The 23,254-nt window shown below is 41.4% G+C and overlaps 1 protein-coding gene across 1 annotated transcript in view; it reads left to right on the top strand.

The window, feature by feature from the left end:
• Positions 1-18,407, top strand: part of LOC110499368 (dystonin) — a 194,466-nt gene extending 176,059 nt beyond the window's left edge. The window contains exons 87-104 of the mRNA XM_036956226.1: positions 88-247; positions 3,119-3,313; positions 3,593-3,721; positions 4,382-4,525; positions 5,977-6,165; positions 6,469-6,604; positions 6,826-6,986; positions 7,353-7,515; positions 9,885-10,039; positions 10,127-10,201; positions 10,352-10,369; positions 11,460-11,564; positions 12,993-13,110; positions 13,462-13,578; positions 15,383-15,576; positions 15,964-16,074; positions 17,022-17,154; positions 17,289-18,407. Of these exons, the coding sequence (XP_036812121.1) occupies positions 88-247; positions 3,119-3,313; positions 3,593-3,721; positions 4,382-4,525; positions 5,977-6,165; positions 6,469-6,604; positions 6,826-6,986; positions 7,353-7,515; positions 9,885-10,039; positions 10,127-10,201; positions 10,352-10,369; positions 11,460-11,564; positions 12,993-13,110; positions 13,462-13,578; positions 15,383-15,576; positions 15,964-16,074; positions 17,022-17,154; positions 17,289-17,542 (2,557 nt within the window). The 3' untranslated portion in view covers positions 17,543-18,407. The remainder of the gene's footprint in view (positions 1-87; positions 248-3,118; positions 3,314-3,592; positions 3,722-4,381; positions 4,526-5,976; positions 6,166-6,468; positions 6,605-6,825; positions 6,987-7,352; positions 7,516-9,884; positions 10,040-10,126; positions 10,202-10,351; positions 10,370-11,459; positions 11,565-12,992; positions 13,111-13,461; positions 13,579-15,382; positions 15,577-15,963; positions 16,075-17,021; positions 17,155-17,288) is intronic.
• Positions 18,408-23,254: the final 4,847 nt, after the last annotated feature.

A 23,254-nucleotide genomic window follows, 5' to 3' on the forward strand; every position in this document is an offset into this window, starting at 1 on the left:
ACATAAATAATAGAAAACAGTGATAGTTTCGTGATATGTTCTGCTGTCAGTGGTCATTATGTATTTTCACTAATAATTATCTTTCAGGCAGAACAAACTGGAAGAGGCGTTGCTGTTCTCTGGTCAGTTTACTGATGCCCTGCAGGCCCTGATTGACTGGCTGTACAGAGTGGAGCCTCAGCTGGCCGAGGACCAGCCAGTACATGGAGATATAGACCTTGTGCTCAATCTCATCGACAGTCACAAGGTAAATAAAGGAAACATTTGTACAATAGATCTTCATTGTCCAGCCGCAGAGCAGTACCCTTGGAGCAGTTTGGTGGGGTTAAGTGCTTTGTTCAAGGGCACAATGGCAGTAGGTGCCACTTGCAGAATAGATCTGTTCAAACTCTGGGCCTAAGCACATTCATCTAACTTGATTCTAAAGCTGAAACAGTGCACCCTGTGATACTGTACTGCCTGTGGTTTTGCTGTTCTCATTGTTCAGCGTATTTATTTTTCTCATTCCTTCCGGTAATTAATAACCCCCCCCCTCCCCCCCATAGCCGTTTGTCGGAAATAGAAATTGTGTTATGTGGCAAAACGCTGTTTGAATTAGCAGAGAAGCAAGATTGCTGAGGTATAGTGAAATAAAGAGTGCCTGGCAGGATATCTGAGTCACTACACTGAGGTAGATCAACAGTCAGACCTTCAGTTCAGTCACCCTCCATATGGCCTTCAAAGGCATCCAGATGACTTCATGAGGGTGCAGAAGTCAACTGCTCCAATTGGAAGTGTTTTTGGCACAATGTTAGTGTGTAGCTGGATCGGTTTCAACCCTGTTGAACTGTATTATTCCAGGCTGCATCACATCCGGCCATGATTGTGAGTCCCAAAGGGCAGCGCACAATTGGCCCAGCATCGTCGGGCCAAAATAATTTATTCTTAACTGACTTGCCTAGTTAAATAAAGGTTCAATTTAAAAAATTAACAACAAAAAAATTGTATCCCTATTTTTCATAATCAGTGTTGATTTGGCCTAATTTGTTTTGGACCACAGCTTAGCTCTGAGGGTCATGGAGCTAGATGACTGTTTATAACCGGGTCTAATTTATCATGGCTACTAGGGATATTCTAGTAGAAGACATAAGCTGACGCACACCCCAAAATGTTTCGTAGAGGTGCTGACTAACAGAGAATAAACTATAAAAAGCAAGAAAGAAAGTCACACACTGTAATTATGCTTCCAAACATTTAATGGGTCAATCTGCAAGTGCCGAAACATTGGTTGCTAGGCCCATTAAATGTTTGGGAGCATAATTAGTGTGTGACTTTCTTTATTTCTGTACGAGGGATATCATAGTTATAATGACTTGCGATGTGGGACTCTGCAAAGAGCAGCATATGGATTGATGGAGTTTGAGGTTATTGGGTGTGAGGGTGGGTGTGTTGATGTGTCTGTGTCTGTGTGTCTGTTTACACGTGTCTCTGCTTCTGTGTGTAGTCTTGTATATGCATGTCTGTGTGTGTATAGTGTAGTATATGTCTAGTGTGGTGTAGTGTAGTATATGTCTGGTGCAGTGTAGTGTAGTATATGTCTGATGTGGTGTAGTATAGTATAAGGCTGGTGTAGTGTAGTATAGTATAAGGTTGGTGTAGTGTAGTATAGTATAAGGCTGGTGTAGTGTAGTATAGTGTAAGGTTGGTGTAGTGTAGTATAGTATATGTCTGATGTGGTGTAGTATAGTATAAGGCTGGTGTAGTGTAGTATAGTGTAAGGCTGGTGTAGTGTAGTATAGTATAAGGCTGGTGTAGTGTAGTATAGTGTAAGGTTGGTGTAGTGTAGTATAGTATATGTCTGATGTGGTGTAGTATAGTATAAGGCTGGTGTAGTGTAGTATAGTATAAGGTTGGTGTAGTGTAGTATAGTATATGTCTGATGTGGTGTAGTATAGTATAAGGCTGGTGTAGTGTAGTATAGTGTAAGGCTGGTGTAGTGTAGTATAGTATAAGGCTGGTGTAGTGCAGTATAGTATAAGGCTGGTTTAGTGTAGTATAGTATAAGGCTGGTGTAGTGTAGTATAGTGTAAGGCTGGTGTAGTGTAGTATAGTATAAGGCTGGTGTAGTGTAGTATAGTATAAGGTTGGTGTAGTGTAGTATAGTATAAGGCTGGTGTAGTGTAGTATAGTGTAAGGCTGGTGTAGTGTAGTATAGTATAAGGCTGGTGTAGTGTAGTATAGTGTAAGGCTGGTGTAGTGTAGTATAGTATAAGGCTGGTGTAGTGTAGTATAGTATAAGGCTGGTGTAGTGTAGTATAGTGTAAGGCTGGTGTAGTGTAGTATAGTGTAAGGCTGGTGTAGTGTAGTATAGTGTAAGGCTGGTGTAGTGTAGTATAGTGTAAGGCTGGTGTAGTGTAGTATAGTGTAAGGCTGGTGCAGTGTAGTGTAGTATATGTCTGATGTGGTGTAGTATAGTATAAGGCTGGTGTAGTGTAGTATAGTATAAGGCTGGTGTAGTGCAGTATAGTATAAGGCTGGTGTAGTGTAGTATAGTATAAGGCTGGTGTAGTGCAGTATAGTATCTGTCTGGTGTAGTGTAGTATATGTCTTGTGTAGTATAGTGTAGTATATGTCTGGTGTAGTGTAATGTGGTATATGTCTGGTGTAGTGTGGTATTTGTCTGATGTAGTGTAGTATAGTATAAGGCTGGTGTAGTGCAGTATAGTATATGTCTGGTGTAGTGTATGTCTGGTGTAGTGTGGTATATGTCTGGTCTAGTGTAGTATATGTCTGGTGTAGTGTAGTATACTGTATATCTGGTTTAGTGTAGTGTATGTCTGGTGTAGTGTATGGCTGGTGTAGTGTATTTTTTGTGTAGTGTTGTATATGTCTGGTGTAGTGCAGTGTTGTATATGTCTGGTGTAGTGTTGTATATGTCTGGTGTAGTGTCGTGTAGTATATGTCTGGTGTAGTGTTGTGTAGTATACGTCTGGTGTAGTGTAGTATACGTCTGGTGTAGTGTAGTATATGTCTGGTGTAGTGTAGTTTATGTCTGGTGTAGTGTAGTATATGTTTGGTGTAGTGTTGTTTATGTCTGTGTGTAATGTCTCACTAGTTCTCTCTTTGCTGTGTCTTCCAGGTGTTCCAGAAGGAGTTGGGTAAGCGGACGGGGAGCGTTGCTGCCCTGAAGCGTTCGGCTAAGGACCTGATTGAGAGCAGCCATGAAGACTCCTCCTGGGTCAAAGCTCAGATGCAGGAGCTGAGCGCTCGCTGGGAGACAGTTTGCGCTCGCTCAGTATCTAAACAGACCCGGCTGGAACAGGCACTGAGTCAGGTAGGACTCTTACTATGCCAAACCTCTCTTCATCACTCATTCAAAATGGTGGTGTTCCAAGACATATTTTTATGCAGTTTCACAGATGATCAGATCTCACAAAGCCCGAAAATCTGTTAAAACGTCTCAGAAACATCATTCATATGATCATAGCAATCGTTTGAGGAGTGTAGTGTGTCTGCAAAAAAGACGACACCGCCTTTAGGACCTGGCTGAATGCTTAGAGGAATGCTTTGCGGGACTTGTGTGTTTATGAACCTCTCTTGCCCCTTGCTGCAGGCTGAGGAGTTCCACTCTACAGTCCATATGCTGCTGGAGTGGCTGGCCGAGGCCGAGCAGAGCCTGCGTTTCCATGGCACCCTGCCCGACGACGAGGAGGCCCTCGGGGCTCTTATCGAGCAGCACAAGGCAAGTGACCTTTAGCCTGGAACATTGTCATCCTATAGAACAACACAGTCTTTCCCCTGCAGATTATTTTCCAGGCAGGGCACAAAGTTCTCTAAAGCTAAAACCATAATATAGAATAAGAAAATAAAATTACACCAAATGTGAAATGCAATATCTGGTCATAGGTGAAGTTGTTTTGGGCTGTTTAAAGGTTTGTATATACTGTAGGGGTGGGGCTTGCATGGAAACATTTTAATTGTAAAGCAAACTAGTACCTAGCTCAACCATATGGCAGTTAAGGCTGCTATTTGCAGAGACTGTGGGTATGTTTCATCATTCTTTTCTGATGAGGCTTTCTCATAATGTATTGTTGATGTTTAAAACACACTTCACTTTGACTGTCTCCACACGTCTGTCAAGCTCGCCAGTAAAAGTAGAAATGCCATAAATGGATTTTAGATCGTGGTTTGCTAGTCCGTGCCAACTACTTCACAATATTGAGTTTTTCTCAAGCATGATCTCACTGGATCTAAAATAGTCTCCCCTGACTTCACATAGCATGACTTTCTTCATCTCCACTTGATCAGGTATTGACAGAGGAACAGAGAAATTACTTGTTGGCTGCTACGTTTTGCCGCAAACATTGCCGATTGCTAATGGAAACCAACGGTTCTCTTTCAGGAGTTCATGAAGAAACAGGAGGAGAAGAGAGTGGGCCTGAACAAAGCCACCAGTATGGGGGAGGCTATCTTGACCATCTGCCACCCAGACTCTATCACCACCATCAAACACTGGAACACCATCATTAAAGCCCGGTTCGAGGAGGTCAGTGAACACTTACATGCCAGTCTGCTGTGCGTCATACTGGAGGGTGACAGATCATAGGCCTATATCATGGCAAAGCAGTCTGCCAACTCCTTACATATCACTTGCATAACCTCAATGCTTGGCAGAATGTTTCATCACGTTTCTCAATCATACCGATACATTACTTTGTCTCTTGGCTGTAACTAACCATAGACAAAGTGGAATGTAGCCTTGAATGTAAATCTTGTTGTTGGGGGGTCAAAATAATACACTCTTAGAAAAAAGGGTTCCAAAAGGGTCCTTTGCGGAGGGATTGGGTTCTACCAAGAACCGTTTTCACCAGAAGAACCGTTTTTGAAAGAAATGGTTCTTAGATGATTGTTTGGAAGGCAAGAAGGATTCTTTGGAAGGTAGGAAGGGTTCTACATAGTACCCTTCTGAGTCTGAATAAGCTTTTCTATTGTATATTTGTCTCTTTCTTTTACATTGTGTCTGAGCATTAATGGTTACCTCAGTGTTTAAACTTTAACATCAGGAATTTGAGTAAACTGATCAATTTCAAAAGATACGTGTGAGAATGTTTTAAACTCTATATGGGTATATTTATGTATGTACTGTATCGGACTGGGTTAAATGTGGAAGACACATTTCGGTTGAATGCATTCAGTTTCGCAACTGACTAGATATCCCCTTTCCCTTCCCTATCTGGTATTTCCTAGTGTTGATTTTTCATTTTCACTCTGTTTGGAGTAAAACACTAAAAACCACACCCATCATTATCATATTTCCCAGCATGCTCTATTGTAGAATTATTTTCAGAATTGTTTGTTTCAATGTCTGTGTTTTTGCAAATACATTGATTGGTTGATTAATCTTGTGTTACACAAAAATACATAAACTAATCCAATCTGTTAGTAGTTATACTTCTTGCACCCATTACTGAGATTGTTGTCCTAGTTTAGATATTTTAGATAGTTCCATTAATGAATATTCCCTATCCTGGCAGTCATTCTGGATATCCTCACTCTGGCAGTAGGAATTTTGCATCACTTTGCAAGCCAGGTAGAATCCTTCATAGAGGGTTATAGGAAGAACAGGGTTCTTGATAGAACCCTTCATAGAGGGTTCTAGGCAGTACCCTTCATAGAGTGTTCTATGTAGAACTATTTTACAGGGGGTTCTGTTAAGAACCCTACATAGGGGGTGCTAGGTAGAACCCTCTGCAAAGGGCACTAAAAAGGGTTCCCCTATGTGGACAAACCACATAGGGGTTAGCACTAGGTTGTTCCAATGTCTCAGTGGGTTTGAGCATGGTGCTGGCAACACTGGAGTTGTGGTCTTGAATCAGCATGGACCACATATTACTGAACATGTATCACTTTCAACTGTGAATCGCTTTGGATAAAAGCATCTGCTAAATGACCAGATGTAGGCCTATTAAATGTATTATTCATGTTTCGCCATGTTAGGTCCAGGCGTGGGCGCGACAGCACCAGCAGCGCCTGGCCATGGCCCTCGGTGATCTGCTGGCCACTAAGGAGCTGCTGGAGGGTCTTTTGGGCTGGCTGCAGTGGGCTGAGACCACACTCAATGACAAGGACAAGGAGGTCATCCCTCAAGAGATAGACGAGGTCAAAGCCCTCATCGCTGAACACCAGGTAGCGTATGACCAGGAGCTTGACAGTGTCATCCTTCTTTATTAACGGATGTTAAGGGTTTGGTGTATTACTTGGTGCTTGGTTGACCAAACATTCTCCACTGCATGCAATATCAATGCTGTTCACTACATGGCTAGTAGTACTAGAAATGTTAATACAAGATGCTATTGTAGGTAGAGTAGCTCACTCTGTCTAATAACATGAGTTACTGTATGTGTACTCTGCATGCAGTACATTACCTTTGAAGTGAGTACAGTATACAGTACACACTGAAAAAAAAAATTTTTCTGGGTGGCAATGCAGACATTCATGGAGGAAATGACCCGGAAGCAACCAGATGTTGACAAGGTCACGAAGACACACAAGAGAAAGGCTGTGGTCGGGAGCGAGCCTGCCAACCAGTCCCATATCCCTGTCCTGGAGAAAGGAAGAGGTGGAAGTATGTACCCCTACCAGGACCCCCTTAAAGGCCCTGAACTCAGCCATCTGGCCCAGCTCTGAGGCACTGCCTTCACCCTAACACATCATCCTCATACATTACCTCCTATTCTCTCTGTGTGTTATGTCCCCCAAATTATATCATTCCTGTTATTTTTGGTATGGAACCAAAGTTATACAATGGAATGCAGTATCACTAAACAGGTTGTTTTTCACCTACAGGAAAGCGTTCTCCCACACAAGCCATGTACCCATCTTCACAGCCTCCCATAGAGACCAAGAACCCCAGGGTCAACCTGTTGGTCAGCAAGTGGCAGCAGGTGTGGCTACTGGCCCTGGACAGGAGGAGGAAACTCAACGATGCCATGGACAGACTTGAGGAGGTACATAATTTAAACCTCTGTTAGCTTATGAAAAATGTCCTGGAATGTTTCAATATTCTATTCATGTCATGTATAAAGTGTTATGTATTTTAAAAGAGTGTTTTGCAATTATTAGTAATGTAAATTCTGCATTTCTTCAGTTTTATCTGTGAGCAAGAATAAATAAACGCAAAAACAATCAAGTTAATGACTTTATTTGCTTCATGGAGACATTCAGGAATGACATTTTAGAGATGTTGAAAATAATATGGCAGGCCATAACCAAAGTATTACGCCAATAGCTAGCTTGTTAATGTCCGTACCATCACTATGCTCAATACAATGTATATCATGGTGTATAATGTATAGTGCTTGATTTTCTTTCAGCTGAAGGAATTTGCCAACTTCGACTTTGATGTGTGGCGAAAGCGCTACATGCGATGGATGAACCATAAGAAGTCGCGTGTCATGGACTTCTTCAGACGCATTGACAAGGACCAGGATGGAAAGGTCACCAGACAGGAATTCATAGAAGGCATCCTCTCCTCCAGTAAGTCATAGTTCTGTTAAGACCTATAACCTCTTCACATTACCAGGATAGTAGGATCAGTAGTGTATAGAGTCAATTCTATTGACTTACAGGTGTAGGATCTTAATTTGACCCGTTTCTCACAGCAGGTAAATAATCCTGCAGCATCAGGAAATTTGAATTATTGTGTTGATTATAATTAATGCAAAGAACAGAAATAGAACAGCACTCCGGTAAATAAACTTAAATTGACATATTTTTTTTGCCGCACAAACTTTTGGGGTATGAGCGCCTTCTTCAGCGAGCAAGGCAATGGCAATCAACGTCAGAACATAAAGACCTCACAGGCGGGCATAATTATAAATTCCCAGTCAGTATTGGCCCAATCAAGAGATCCCAGCAGAGGGAGCTGTGGGGGAAACATGAACATCCAATAAAGATAGACACACGTTTCGAATACATTGTGATGTCATTACCTAAAAGCCTTTTTAAAACCTTGATTACACTCTGTTTGCATTTCCCGCTGTGCAAGAGGTTTCCTGCAACAACGGGGGTTAAATTAAGATCCTATATCTATGTACGCTTCCCATTACAGAGCCATGCCAAGCTGAGCCGTACTGGGCTGGCCTGTTTACACTTTAACCATAGATGTTGTAACTACCGTGCCTTCAGAAAGTATTCACACCCTTTGACTTTTTCAAAGATTCAGTTTCTGCCTGAATTAAACATTTATACAATTTAGATTTTGTGTTGCAGGCCTACACACAAATACCCCATAATGTCACAGTGGAATTGTGTTTTTAGACATTTTTACAAATAAATTAAACATTTTAAGCTGAAATGAGTTGATAAGTATTCAACCCCTTTGTTATGGCAAGCCTAAATAAGATCAGGAGTAAAAATGTGCTTAACTAGTCACATAATAAGTTGAGTGGACTCACTCTGTGTACAGTAATAGTGTTTAACATGATTTTTGAATGACTACCTCATCTCTGTACTCCACACATACAATTATCTGTAACATCCCTCAGTTGAGCAGTGCATTTCAAACACAGATTCAACCACAAAGACCAGGGAGGTTTTCCAATGCCTTGCAAAGAAGGGCACCTATTGGAAGATGGGTAAAAAATAACAAATCTATCTCTTTGAGCATGGTGAATTTATTAATTGCCCTTTGGATGGTGTATCAATACACCCAGTCATTACAAAGACACAGGCGTCCTTCCTATCTCAGTTGCAGAAGAGGAAGGAAACCGCTCAGGGATTTCACCATGAGGCCAATGATGAATTTAAAATAGTTAAACAGTTGCATAATTGCTGTGATAGGAGAAAACTGAGGATGGATGAACAATATTATAGATAATCCACAATACTAACTAGTGATGAGCGATTTACCGGAATTTCTATAATTGTTCTAGTTTTAAAACAACTAATTGACTGACGTCGGTTCAATTATTTGAATTCCATTTAGTTCAGTTTTTTTTGGGGGGGTGCTCAAATTGCAGTTTCTGTAGTGATAAATCAGATCAAGCCTGAACTGCGCTGTGTAGTAGGGAGTTGCAGTTTCCAATGGCCAATATTCTACATATTGTAGTGTAGTGCAGAAAATGTGGTTATGACCATAATGCATTGCACCCTTGCATAAACTTGTATTGTGTGTAGATGGGTGAGAGAAAAAAGCTATTTATTCTGGTTTCTATATTCAGGCTGTGGAATAAGTCAAGGGGTATGAATACGTTCTGATGGTACTGTATGCTATTAAGAACAATGTGATAAGAAAATATCAGAGCCAGCACAGTACAGTTCAGGGCCTATATTCACAAAATCTTCTTAAGAAGAAATGTCTTCTTCACTGCCATTTTTTCCTTAACTATAGATAAAGTTAAGCAAAGTTACCATTCCTCACAAAGGTTCTTGGAAATGTTCTTGCGCTATTTCTTATGTTTCTCCGTAAGCAAAAAGTTAAGAAGAAATAAGATTCTTGGAAATGTTCTTAATTCCAAGATAGCTAAACCCTTGTCTTAAACTTAGGGCAGTGAGAGAAAAAGAAAATGAAAGCAATTGAACATTTATTGATTATTTTAAACCCAAGAACATGTTTTAAAACAGTAATCTCAGTATGAAATATGCTAAAAGTATTGTCATTGCTAGCTGGATAGCTAGCTAAAACGGTTGCCTAGCAACAAACATCTTAAGAAGATTTGTAAGAAGATATTTGAGAAGTTCATAATAAAATCATTAAATCTTAAGATATTGTTGAGGAATTGCACTTATGAATCTTCTTAAGTTTTTGCGTAAGAAGTGTTTTGTGATCAGTACACTAGTGTACTGGAGTGTCAAGTGTCCAATAAATCAGAGAATTCTTACGGCTGTTTTTATTTATGTCCCAGAATTCCCCACCAGTCGGCTGGAGATGAGTGCGGTGGCAGACATATTTGACCGGGATGGTGACGGCTATATTGACTACTATGAGTTTGTGGCTGCCCTTCACCCCAACAAAGAGGCATACAAACCCCTCACAGATGCAGACAAAATTGAAGATGAGGTACTACATGTGTTGTAACTCAGACAATATGTACAGTATTACCTGTCTTCATTATAAAACATGTCTAAATAATGTCATTCTTTATAGGTTACACGCCAAGTGGCAAAATGCAAGTGTCCTAAACGATTCCAAGTTGAGCAAATTGGTGCCAACAAATACAGGGTAAGAGGATTTTTCTAGCACCAACACATGACCTTCACTGTTATATAATGTCCTATCCAATTTGTTTATGTTGTTTATGTTTGTTTATAGTGAAACGTTTGCTCTCTGAGAAACTAATGTGAATCTTTTCATTGTTCCTCCCATGCCCAGTTCTACCTTGGAAATCAGGTACGTATTTTTGTTGTCTGTTATGTGGTGCTGTGCCCTAATCAACCCCTCCTATCCTTTTTGTTGGCCATGTTTCTTTTCCAATTAACATTAACATTTTGCCAAGAGTCTTCCATAATGTCATCAGAATGGAACTCAGAAGTAGCTTCAGCAGACAGCAATAATGCTTTCAGACCTTTGCAGTCACTCGATCCTGAAAAGGCCAACTTTTGTTTAGTTGTTAATTAGTCTATGATAATAACATTAACTGTGTGCGTAGTTCCACTGGCATAAGTAGTTGGGATATGGGATACAGGTCTGGCTGGCTGGCGTAGGAAAGCGGAGGACCATTGACATAGTAGTAGCCTGCTAGGAAGGACTGTGGAATGAAATAACCCCCCTTTGGGTCATGCCAAGAATGAAATGGCCACAGAGTCAGAAACGCACCTTTGTAAATGTAACCTGCGCTGGTTGATTGTGCAGGTAAACCTAGTGGCAGTAACATTCTTATTTAGATAGGTAGGAAATAAGATCGACCTTATCATCATTACTAAAGAGCATTTAAAGCAGTCAAGTGTTATAATGCTTTGAAGTAAAATTCTGATTCAATTATTTCCTCTTATTCCTTGATGCTTTTGCATTTCAAATAAGAAAGAATAGGTTTTCTAGCCCAACACTATTCCACACAAATCTTCTTATCTCTCTGTGTGCATTAATTGAACCCTTGGTCAGTTTGGGATTTATAATTATTTGAATGTGTGCTTGTCTGTTGCTTCTCTTTTATTTCCTGGAAATGAATTGTCTAAATAATGGCTGACATGTCTTTGTGTGACAGCATTCAAAGCTGGCTAAACGCCTTTCCATTGTTAGGGTTTTACCCTGCTTGTTTTTATTTATTCAGTTCTAATGTGCAAAGAAATGCATGTTGCAATACTACATAACTCATATAAAATTCATGGGCCATATGAATGTAAAACGATGATGGGTGTTGCTGAGGATAATTACTATATAGGGGGAAACATATACACTGTACATATATATTTTGTGTGTCTTCTGCACCAGTTTGTATTAATTTATTACTCAAAATCAACTGAAACAATTCTTTTGACAGTTTGGTCTGGTTCACTGCTTACATGACGATGAGATTATAACAAGCAGGGACAGTCAAAATCTAACACCCCACCTACACGTTGCGGTTTTGGAAAGCTGTATTCTGGTAAATGGCCATTCTTCTCGTGACTATTCTTCAGATCATTCAAATCATCACCTTTACTGTACTCAATCACACAATTCACCAGTGGCATTCAATCATTCTGGGAATCACAGTTTGATGAATTCAAGTGACAATAGGCACCTAACTGCAGGCTCATCAGTGTGTGGTCATGTCTGATTGTTACACCGTGGTTGACTAGAGAGAGACTATTAATCCCCCATGTTGTCCCTCAGTGTCCCATTGAAGCATTGGTTCCTGCATCAATGTCAATGCATCCTCTATGACCATGGTGGTTTGTACTGTACTGATAGAAAGTGCTGTTGGTTTCTTTTTCTCCGTTTCTTTTATTTGCTATGACGTGATAATGTTTGATGGAAAGCATGAGGCCGTGATTGTTGTGTTGTCAAATCTGCTAACCCCATGGCCATATCCAACTGGGTGACCTCACCTCATGACGCTTGGCTGTTTGTTCACCCTCCATGTCAGGCTTGTTTGAAAGCTTTGCAAGATACATGCAAATATCCCATAGTATTCAGGAATAAAAATGCGTCCCTAATAAAGGTAAGGATAAACCACAACACTATAGTGCACCCTAGTGGTGGAAGATCCTCTCTTCTGCCTAATGGTCTTTATATGATAAAGCCTGTTACAGGAATTCCCAGGTGAAAATTAGACAAAATAATGAGAAAACATTCCAATATTAGAGATTAATACAAATATTGCAACCCTTTGTAACAAATTATTCACTTACTAATGATTTACTTCAAACTTAATCATAAGGGATACATAACATTGTCATAACATTGATATTAACAACAGATGCCCTAGCCAGTCATGTCTAGATGCCAGTTGTTATATCATGATTATGACAGATGTATGTAGGCTACGATAAGCCTGTTGACAGGGGGTATGCAGTAAAATGTTACCCATTTCACCTCAATTACAAATCAGTGTATCACAAGTTCACAAGTCACAAACCAATCCTACCTTGTTGACAATGATGAATGCACTAATACAATCCGAGAAGGTAGAACCAGTTGGATTGACCCTTTCATTTGTGTCTTTGAGAATGAAACCTTGATGTTATTGCTTTGTGTCTTAATCAACGGGCTCAGCTGACCAACAAAAAATAGAAACCAGACAGAAAACATAAGACAGATGATGTCACCTCTCATCTAGTGATTAAGTGAAATCCATTTTAGTGAAATCATATTTCATATTTATAACTAATCGTTGTACTCTACAGTCAGAACATGCAATGTAATCAGGCACAAACTCCTAGAAGGAGAATCTTCCTCCTAACACATTATAGCATCTGCTGGTTTCTGGTGTTGCACAGCTTCAAGTCTTGTCCAGTGTTGTTGATGCAGAGTAGTGCTCAGTGACTCCCGGCCTGAGCCTTCCTCTCTGTCCTCCCTCCTCCCTCTGCAGTTCGGAGACTCCCAGCAGCTGCGTCTGGTACGGATCCTACGGAGTACTGTGATGGTGCGTGTGGGTGGAGGCTGGATGGCTCTGGATGAGTTCCTGGTAAAGAACGATCCGTGTCGAGGTAAGATACCAGGCAGAACACTGGAGGGGAACATTTTATAAAATGCAATTCATTGTAATAAAGGCAGATTACTGGATTCGGTATCTCTCGTGTGTCACTTCTGTTTTAATCGTCTACTTTTAGATAACAGTGCTACTGGTGATTTACTATTTATTTCCATGGATTTTGATGTGATATTATGAATGCTTGTTGTCCTCTGCCTGCCAGGTTTCTCTATTTCTATGTTGTCCTCTGCCTGTCAGGTTTCTCTAGTTCTATGTTGTCCTCTGCCTGTCAGGTTTCTCTATTTCTATGTATTTCTATGTTCCTGCTAAAAATTCCTTCCTACTGCTCCTACTCCTTCCTTTCCAGTTCATCACCACGGGAGTAAAATGTTGCGCTCGGAATCAAACTCTTCAATAACTCAGTCTCCTATAGGTTGGCAACAAATCTCACACTTTCTCACCTTGCTCCATGAACCCCCTAGTGGTATGTTTCTGCATCACTGTGTGTTTGGGTGTTAGTGTGGGTGTGTGTACATTATGGGTGTGTTGTAGTGCTCCTCGTGAATGGCGTTCCCATAAAGTGACTCCACTCACACTCGCCTGTCATCCAGCAGTCTGTGGGTCTTCATGCATGCTGTAGTTATCGCTGATTCACATCATCTGCTTCTGAAGTGCTTCTTACTTACTGACCTCCAGGCCAACAGCGGCTCTCTCTCTCTCTCTTTCGCTCTCTGGTTCTCTCTCTCTCTCTCTCTTCCTCTCTCTGATTCTCTCTCTCTCTATCTCTGATTCTCTCTCTTCCTCTCTCTGATTCTCTCTCTCTTTCTCTCTGGTTCTCTCGCCCCTCCTCTCTCACTCTCTCTCTGGTTCTCTCTCTTTCTCTCGGTCTTTGGTTCTCTCGTTCTTCCTCTCTGGTTCTCTCTCTCTTTCTCTCTCTGGTTCTCTCTCTTTCTCTCTCTGGTTCTCTCTCTTTCTCTCTGGCTCTCTCTCCCTCTCTTTCTCTCTCTTTGGTTCTCTCTCCCTCTCTCTCTCTGTTTCTCTCTCTCTTTGGTTCTCTCTCCCTCTCTCTCTCTTTCTCTCTCTCTCTCTGTTTCTCTCTCTTTCTGTTTCTCTCTCTCTAGTTCTCTCTCTCTTTATCTCTGGTTCTCTCTCTCTTTCTTTCTGTTCTCTTTGGTTCTCTCTCTTTATCTCTCTCTGGTTCTCTCTCCCGCTCTCTCTTTGGTTCTCGCTCTCTGTCTCTCTTTGGTTCTTTCTCTCTCTCTCTCTCTCTCTCTCTCGCTCTCTCTCTCTCTCTCGCTCTCTCTCTCTCTCAGCATGTAGCACCCAGTGGCTCTCTCTGTTTCTCTCTCTCTTTGGTTCTCTCTCCCTCTCTCTCTCTTTCTCTCTCTCTCTCTGTTTCTCTCTCTTTCTGTTTCTCTCTCTCTAGTTCTCTCTCTCTTTATCTCTGGTTCTCTCTCTCTTTCTTTCTGTTCTCTTTGGTTCTCTCTCTTTATCTCTCTCTGGTTCTCTCTCCCGCTCTCTCTTTGGTTCTCGCTCTCTGTCTCTCTTTGGTTCTTTCTCTCTCTCTCTCTCTCTCTCTCTCTCTCGCTCTCTCTCTCTCTCTCGCTCTCTCTCTCTCTCAGCATGTAGCACCCAGTGGCTCTGTGCACCTTTTCTTTTGCAATTCCGTTTTCAAGTTTGTGTTGACAATCACTGTAACAGTAATTGACTGTTTCCACCTAAGGGCTAGGGGGGGGGGGGGGGGGGGGGGGTGTACTAATTTATTTATGGCTGATGTTCTAAGCCACTGGAATCCATCATACTTTTTTTTGTGATGACCAGAGATTCTTCTACCCTGATAGAGATGAGTTGGGGGAAAAAGTCAGCTATTATACCTTTCTTTGGTTTTGTTTCAGGAGGTTGGGGTGACAGGGGCTGTCTTTATAGATTTGTATGTGCAGAGTCAATCCGTTAGATTAAGTTCATATGATTCTCTATTGGTTGAAGGAATCACTATACTTACTTTAATGGGCCATATGCTTTCAGTGAGTTCGCTGGTGTGGCTAAGTGATGTGAAACTGCATGTCCTTCATTTACAATCTGTTATTTGCACAATAGTCCAAACACAAATAGTGTAGAGAACAACCTGTATTCATTTCAATTGGGCTGCTTTTTCCAAAAGCAGGTACTCATCATCCATTGACTCACTCCACTGAAATGAATTAGGTTCACCTAGTCAATCAGTCATACACCAACGAACATGCATATGCCTCATGTCTTACTGTATGCTGTCATATTTTACCCCCCAGCCAAAGGAAGGACAAACATGGAGCTGCGAGAAAAGTTCATTCTCCCAGAAGGCACAACTCAGGTGATGGCCAGCTTCCGGTATAGAGGTCGTAGGTCGCGGCCGTCGTCACGAGCTGCCTCTCCCAACCGGTCAAACTCTAACCATAGCTGTCCAGCCCAGCATAATAACCCAGCCTTGACCAGCACACCCAAGGTAAGAGACGTCCACGTTCTGGATGCCTCATCTTTTGACTACATACTTCTTCTTCCACAGCAAATACATTTAATAACTTGACTGACAACAGAGCAAAATTGCATAATGACTTGTGGTTGATGACCTTAGGAAGCTAGTTGTATTTGAAACATTTCTAGAGAAATAGTGTGTGTCGGTTTCTCTGCCATTCCCCACATGCTTCCAACCATATCTACAGTATGTTTAAAATAAATAATTTTCCTTTTTTCATGTTTTTTTGTTGTAGTTTGATAATTCCTTTGTTTTGTCATATCATAACTATTATTTTAGTCTACCTCTGCTCTTTTTAGTTGATTTCTCCATCTGAATCCCTGTGTTTGTGTGTTTGATTTGCCATTATTCCCTCAGACTCCCCAACACATAACCCGCAATTATGATAAGCCCTGGCTGACAAACAGCAAACCCTCCAGTCCTCTAAAATCATCAGACTCCTTTGAGAGCCAAGGTTCATCCTCCGAGGTATAGTGACTCAACAGGGCCTGGAACGCTCCAGAGCTCTGAACCTAACAACTACTACCTCTTACTATACACTTTTATAAAAAAGCGTTCCAATAGAGTTCTTCGGCTGAGTCCTTTTTGGTTCCAGGTAGAACCCTTTTGGGTTCCGTGTAGAATCCTCTGTGGAAAGGGTTCTACATGGAACCCAAAACATTTATACCTGGAACAAAAAAGGATTCTTCAAAGGGTTCTCCTATGGAGAGCCAAATAACCCTTTTAGGTTCTAGAGCGGACCTTTAAATAGCCCTACCCCTTCCCCTTGGCCCTAACTGCACAATATTTGAGGAGCTAAATGATCTCTGCATATGTAGAAATAGTGGAGTGGTGGAACTTCCACCATATTTGCTTAAACCTTACAGAAGTGTTAGGGACAAGGGATGGTGTAGAGAGCAAATTGTGATTGGAGAGAGCACATAAGCTGTTTATTCGTTTTTCTATTAGATTCCGATTTCAGTTGGGTTTTTAGTTAGGATGCTTTAAAGTACTGACTGGTGATTGTGGTGGAACATGAGTCATTCTCTCTGTTGACTGTAAAAAAAAAAAAACACAGTCTATTTCCTTCTCTAACTAACTCAAACTAAGAACTGAACTGCTGTTCTGTGTTGCATGTTCAACTGTTTATCTGTTAATCCGCTGTAACGGTTTAGGTTGTTACGGAAACATCAAACATTACATGTAACTTTTCATTCAACAAAATAACTCTTACATTGGAAGTTTCTGGGATTTCATCCGATTTCATCAGAATACCACGTTGCATAGCATGCTAGTTAGAGGATAATTACCAATGTTAATAAGAGTCAATGTACTATAGTAGATAATCAATTTAACTACAACATACAGTATTGTCTTGTTCTATGACTTCCCATTGTGAAGCTTTTAGTTGCCAACAAATGCTCTGTCTTTTCTAGAGCATCCCGATACAGGGAAGCAAACTGCGGCTCCCTGGATACTTGTCAGGAAAAGGGTTCCAGTCGGGAGAAGAGCAGGGAACCCTGATCAATGCTGCTGTGATGAAAGCACGGGGGCAGGCAATAGGCTTTGGTGAGGAGAGAATTATTTTGAAAAAGCAGTGACTGCTTTCTAACTGCTAAACGTCTTTGCTTTTTGGCTCTGCTGTCAGAGTTGCCAGTTGCTGTAACCAGACAATAAGCGTACCGGAATCTTTTGTTCCCCAGAATCGAGAAGACCCGGCAGCCGACCTGGAAGTAAAGCAGGTAGCCGAGGCAGCAGCCGGAGAGGAAGCGATGCTTCAGACTTTGACATCTCCGATATCGCATCGGTGTGCTCCGAAACGTCAGAGATGGTGGGTGACACCAGTCGGGCCACACCCCGCTCATCGTCACGTCAACACGGAGGCAAACCCTCCAAAATCCCCACTCCTCAAAGGAGGTTGACCCCCAGCAAACTGGCCAAGACCTCCAAGAGATAGTCATTGGCCTTGAGACAACTATGGGAGCCCCGTTGGCCCAAAGTGGCCCTCCTGGTTCCACAAGACATATGGAGACTGGAGACACTAGAACTGACACAAGAGACTGGTGTATGTGTTAATTATTTAAAGTGTTGCGAAGATGTTAAATATTCTGTTGAGAGAAAAAATGGTTTAATATTAAGTGTGAATGGAATGTCAATGGCCTTGTGTATTTGTCTTAATGTATTTTATTTTATGTGAATAATGTCAAATTATTATGATCATTTTATTTTATTGACGCTAAAACCTGAAGAGGTACAAAAAACTGAAAGAGAAAAAAAAACATGGAAAAGATTACATTGTATGGTCGTTCTAACACTTTTACACACTAATGAATGTGTGCTCTGAGAGAGATACTGAATGTACTGTCATTTCTGTATGCTGACATGCGTGTGACAAACGGTGTATCGCGCTACTCTGTGGGACACCAATGATCTATTATCTATTTAAAGTGCAATGATGTACTGCCAAAATATGCATTTAAAGGGCAATACAATATACGTGTAGCCTACCACATAGTAAACGCTGCAAATAATGATGTTCTGACAGAGAAGACTGTTGAAGGCAAGTTCACGCAGAAACCCCTCAATATCCAGGCTTTAAAATACTTCAACTTTCCTTAGCACCTGCAGGTAATATTGTTTTGTTTGGTCAACTTACAGCGATGTGTGTCATTTTACCTTGAAGAGGGGCCTCCCGGCGCCCTGAGTAGACATCCTTTAGTGCATCATCATGTCAGTGTATGGTTCATTTAGCTGGAGTGGAAAGGATTACTGTAACCTTTTTGTAATAAATTTGCTTGCAGAAAGCTACCATGGGATACTGAGATGGCTCACACAGATGTCTGTTTCTTTAAATATTATGTTATAAATTATTATTACAGTATCATGTATTATTTCTGTAGAATGACCCGATAGGAGGCAGCGGAGAGACAAAGAGACAAAAGGAATCTCACATCGTATGGAATGGTCAACTTTACCTGATATACAGTTCATTTCAGAAAGTATTCAGACCCCTTCCATTTTTCTACATTTTGTTATGTTACAGCCTTGTTCTAAAATTGATTAAGTAAAAAAAACACATATAATACCTCATAATGACAAAGAGAAAAAAAAATATGTTTGTGAAAATCTGAGTTTCTGATAAAAATCTGAAATACTTTATTTACATTGGTATTCAGAACCTTTGCTATGAGACTCGAAATTGAGCTCAGGTGCATCCTGTTTCCATTGATCACCCTTGAGATGTTTCTACAACTTGATTGGAGTCCACCTGTGGTTAATTCAATTGATTGGACATGATTTGGAAAGGCACACATCTGTCTATATAAGGTCTCACAGTTGACAGTGCATGTCAGAGCAAAAACCAAGCCATGAGGTCGAAAGAATTGACCGTAGAGCGCCGAGACAGGATTGTATTGAGGCACAGATTTGGGGAAGGGTACTGTCACGGCTGTCGTCTGGAGATAGAGAGGAGGACCAAGATGCGGTGTGGTAAGTGTTCGTCATTTTAATGGAAAAAACGGAACACTACAAAACAACAAAGTGACAACCGTGATGCTAATCAAAACACTGTGCTCACAAGCAACGTAACATAGACAATCACCCACAACCCACAATGACAAAACAGGCTACCTACATATGGTTCCCAATCAGAAACAATGACTAACACCTGCCTCTGATTGAGAACCATATCAGGCCAAACACAGAAACAGACAAACTAGACATACAACATAGAATGCCCACTCAGATCACACTCTGACCAAACAAAACATATAACCATACAAAGCAAACTATGGTCAGGGCATGACCGGTACCAAAACATTTATCCAGCATTGAAGGTCCCCAAGAACACAGTTGCCTCCATCATTCTAAAATGGAAGAAGTTTGGAACCACCATTCAGGCCTTTATGGTAGAATGGCCAGATTGCCACACCTCAGTAAAAGGCACATGACAGCCTGCTTAGAGTTTGCCAAAAGGCACCTAAAGGACTCTCAGACGATGAGAAACAAGATTCTCTGGTCTGATGAAATCAAGATTGAAGTCTTTGGCCTGAATACCAAGCGTCACGTCTGTAGGAAACCTGGCACCATTCCTACAGTGAAGCATGGTGGTGGCAGCATCATGCTGTAGGGATGTTTTTTAGTGGCAGGGACTGGGAGACATGTCAGGATCGAGGGAAAGATGAATGGAGCAAAGTACAGAGAGATCCTTGATGAAAACCTGCTCCAGAGCACTCAGGATCTCAGACCGGGGCGAAGGTTCAAATTCCAACAGGACAACAACCCTAAGCACATAGCCAAGGCAACGCAGGAGTGGCTGCTGTACAAGTCACTGAATGTCCTTGAGTGGCCCAGCCAGAGCCCGAACTTAAACCCGATCGAACAATTCTGGAGAGACCTCTAAATAGCTTTGCAGTGATGCTCCACATCCAACCTGATTGAGCTTGGGAGGATCTACATAGAAGAATGGGAGAAACTCCCCAAATACATGTGTGCCAAGCTTGTAGCGTCATAGCCAAGAAGACTCAAGGACAAAAACGATTAAATCAACTTTAGAATCAGGTTATATGTAGGCTACTTTATATAGACTACTTTATATAGACTACTTTATGTAGGCTACTTTATGTAGTCTACTTTATATAGAATACTGTTGTCACGTTCGTCGTATGAAGGAGACCAAGGCGCAGCGTGGTATGCGTACATTCTCTTTATTTAAAGAATGAACACCGAACAAACTAACAAAATAACAAATGAAACGTGAAGCAATACAATATATAGTGCTGACAGGCAACTACACATAGACAAGATCCCACACCAGAAAGTGGGAAAAAGGCCTGCCTAAATATGATCCCCAATCAGAGACAACGATAAACAGCTGTCTCTGATTGGGAACCATATCAGGACAACATAGAATTACAAAAAACCCTGACCTACAAAAACCCTAGACATGCAAAAACCCTAGACATACAAAAACCTAGAAATACCAAAAACCCTAGAGTACCCGCCCTAGTCACACCCTGACCTAACCAAAATATATAGAAAACAGAGATACAGTGGGGAGAACAAGTATTTGATTCACTGCCGATTTTGCAGGTTTCCCTACTTACAAAGCATGTAGAGGTCTGTAATTTTTTATCATAAGTACACTTACACTGTGAGAGACGGAATCTAAACAAAAATCCAAAAAAATCACATTGTATGATTTATAAGTAATTAATTAGCATTTTATTGCATGACATAAGTATTTGATACATCAGAAAACAGAAACCTTTGTTTGCAATTACAGAGGTCATAAGTTTCCTGTAGTTCTTGACCAGGTTTGCACACACTGCAGCAGGGATTTTGGCCCACTCCTCCATACAGACCTTCTCCAGATCCTTCAGGTTTCGGGGCTGTCGCTGGGTAATACGGACTTTCAACCTCCCTCCAAAGATTTTCTATTGGGTTCAGGTCTGGAAACTGGCTAGGCCACTCCAGGACCTTGAGATGCTTCTTACGGAGCCACTCCTTAGTTGTCCTGGCTGTGTGTTTCGGGTCGTTGTCAAGCTGGAAGACCCAGCCACGACCCATCTTCAATGCTCTTACTGAGGGAAGGAGGTTGTTGGCCAAGATCTCGCGATACATGGCCCCATCCATCCTCCCCTCAATACGGTGCAGTCGTCCTGTCCCCTTTGCAGAAAAGCATCTCCAAAGAATGATGTTTCCACCTCCATGCTTCACGGTTGGGATGGTGTTCTAGGGGTTGGACTCATCCTTCTTCTTCCTCCAAACACGGCAAGTGGAGTTTAGACCAAAAAGCTCTATTTTTGTCTCATCAAACCACATGCCCTTCTCCCATTCCTCCTCTGGATCATCCAGATGGTCATTGGCAAACTTCAGACGGGCCTGGAGATGCGCTGGCTTGAGCAGGGGGACCTTGCGTGCGCTGCAGGATTTTAATCCATGGCGGCGTAGTGTGTTACTAATGGTTTTCTTTGAGACTGTGGTCCCAGCTCTCTTCAGGTCATTGACCAGGTCCTGCCGTGTAGTTCTGGGCTGATCCCTCCCTCACCTTCCTCATGATCATTGATGCCCCACGAGGTGAGATCTTGCATGGAGCCCCAAACCGAGGGTGATTGACCGTCATCTTGAACTTCTTCCATTTTCTAATAATTGCGCCAACAGTTGTAGCCTTCTCACCAAGCTGCTTGCCTATTGTCCTGTAGCCCATCCCAGCCTTGTGCAGGTCTACAATTTTATCCCTGATGTCCTTACACATCTCTCTGGTCTTCTGTTTGATTGAGTGTATGGACAGGTGTCTTTTATACAGGTAACGAGTTCAAACAAGTGCAGTTAATACAGGTAATGAGTGGAGAACAGGAGGGCTTCTTAAAGAAAAACTAACAGGTCTGTGAGAGCCGGAATTCTTACTGGTTGGTAGGTGATCAAATATATGTCATCAAATATATGTGATCAAAAATATGTCATGCAATAAAATGCAAATTAATTACTTAAAAATCATACAATGTGATTTTCTGGATTTTGTTTTAGATTCCGTCTCTCACAGTTGAAGTGTACCTATGATAAAAATTACAGACCTCTATATGCTTTGTAAGTAGGAAAACCTGCAAAATCGGCAGTGGTGGCACCGAGCTGATGACACGCACCTCAGGACGAGTGCGGGGAAGAGGCACAGGTCATACTGGACTGTGGAGGCGCACTGGAGGTTTGTTGTGTGGTGCCAACACTGATGGTACCAGGCTGGTGACACGCACCTCAGGGCGAGTGCGGAGAGGAGTCACAGGACGTACTGGACTGTGGAGGGTATTTTATATAGACTACATTATATTGGCTACTTTATATAGACTACTTTATATAGGAGACTTTATATAGGATACTTTATATAGACTACTTTATATAGACTACTTTAGATAGAGTACTTTGTAGGCTATTTTATGTAGGCTACTTTAGATAGACTACTTTATATAGACTACTTTATATAGTCTACTTTATATAGGCCACTTGAGCTAGAATGCTCTACAAATAGGCCAACTACATTTCATCAGTCGATAGATACAGTTTCACACAAGAATCCTTTAAATTTGGCAAATGTGAAGACTTGAACTGTTACATTTCAACATGGTCCGTATATGCATTTCTTACAGATCATTCAATCCCCTTTGAAATCGCTCAGATCATATCAACTTTTGTCTCTTTCAAATGTAAGGGCTGTGATAATGGTGCTAATCCCATAAATGTCAAATTAGAGACAACTTTAGCTTGGCTCAATAACTGGCCTATACAGGCCACCCATATCATCTGTGGGTCAACAGAAATGTAAACAAACGAGCAAATAAATGGGTTGTTTCATGTGTTGTAAATCTACAGACTGTGACTTTAATGCCAAGGTGTGTACCACAAAAAAAAAGTGATACAACTAAATATAATTCTGATCAGCGAAGGTCCACAAGCAGGGTGTATTGTACCAATCCAACGCTAATTTATGTTAGGTCCCAATGGCCCAATACACCCCACATATATGCGGTTTGGGTTAATGGTATTCCCAGCATCACCATTCTCTGCGTGAGGAATGTTTGCAGAGCGCTCCTCGCGCTTGGCCTCGACATACTACACGTTTCTATCAGTGGGAATCAGGACAAAGGCTGACTGTTCTGGGAAGGTGGTCATCTGA

The sequence above is a fragment of the Oncorhynchus mykiss genome, chromosome 20, assembly GCF_013265735.2.
Source record: "Oncorhynchus mykiss isolate Arlee chromosome 20, USDA_OmykA_1.1, whole genome shotgun sequence".
Taxonomy (NCBI): domain Eukaryota; kingdom Metazoa; phylum Chordata; class Actinopteri; order Salmoniformes; family Salmonidae; genus Oncorhynchus; species Oncorhynchus mykiss.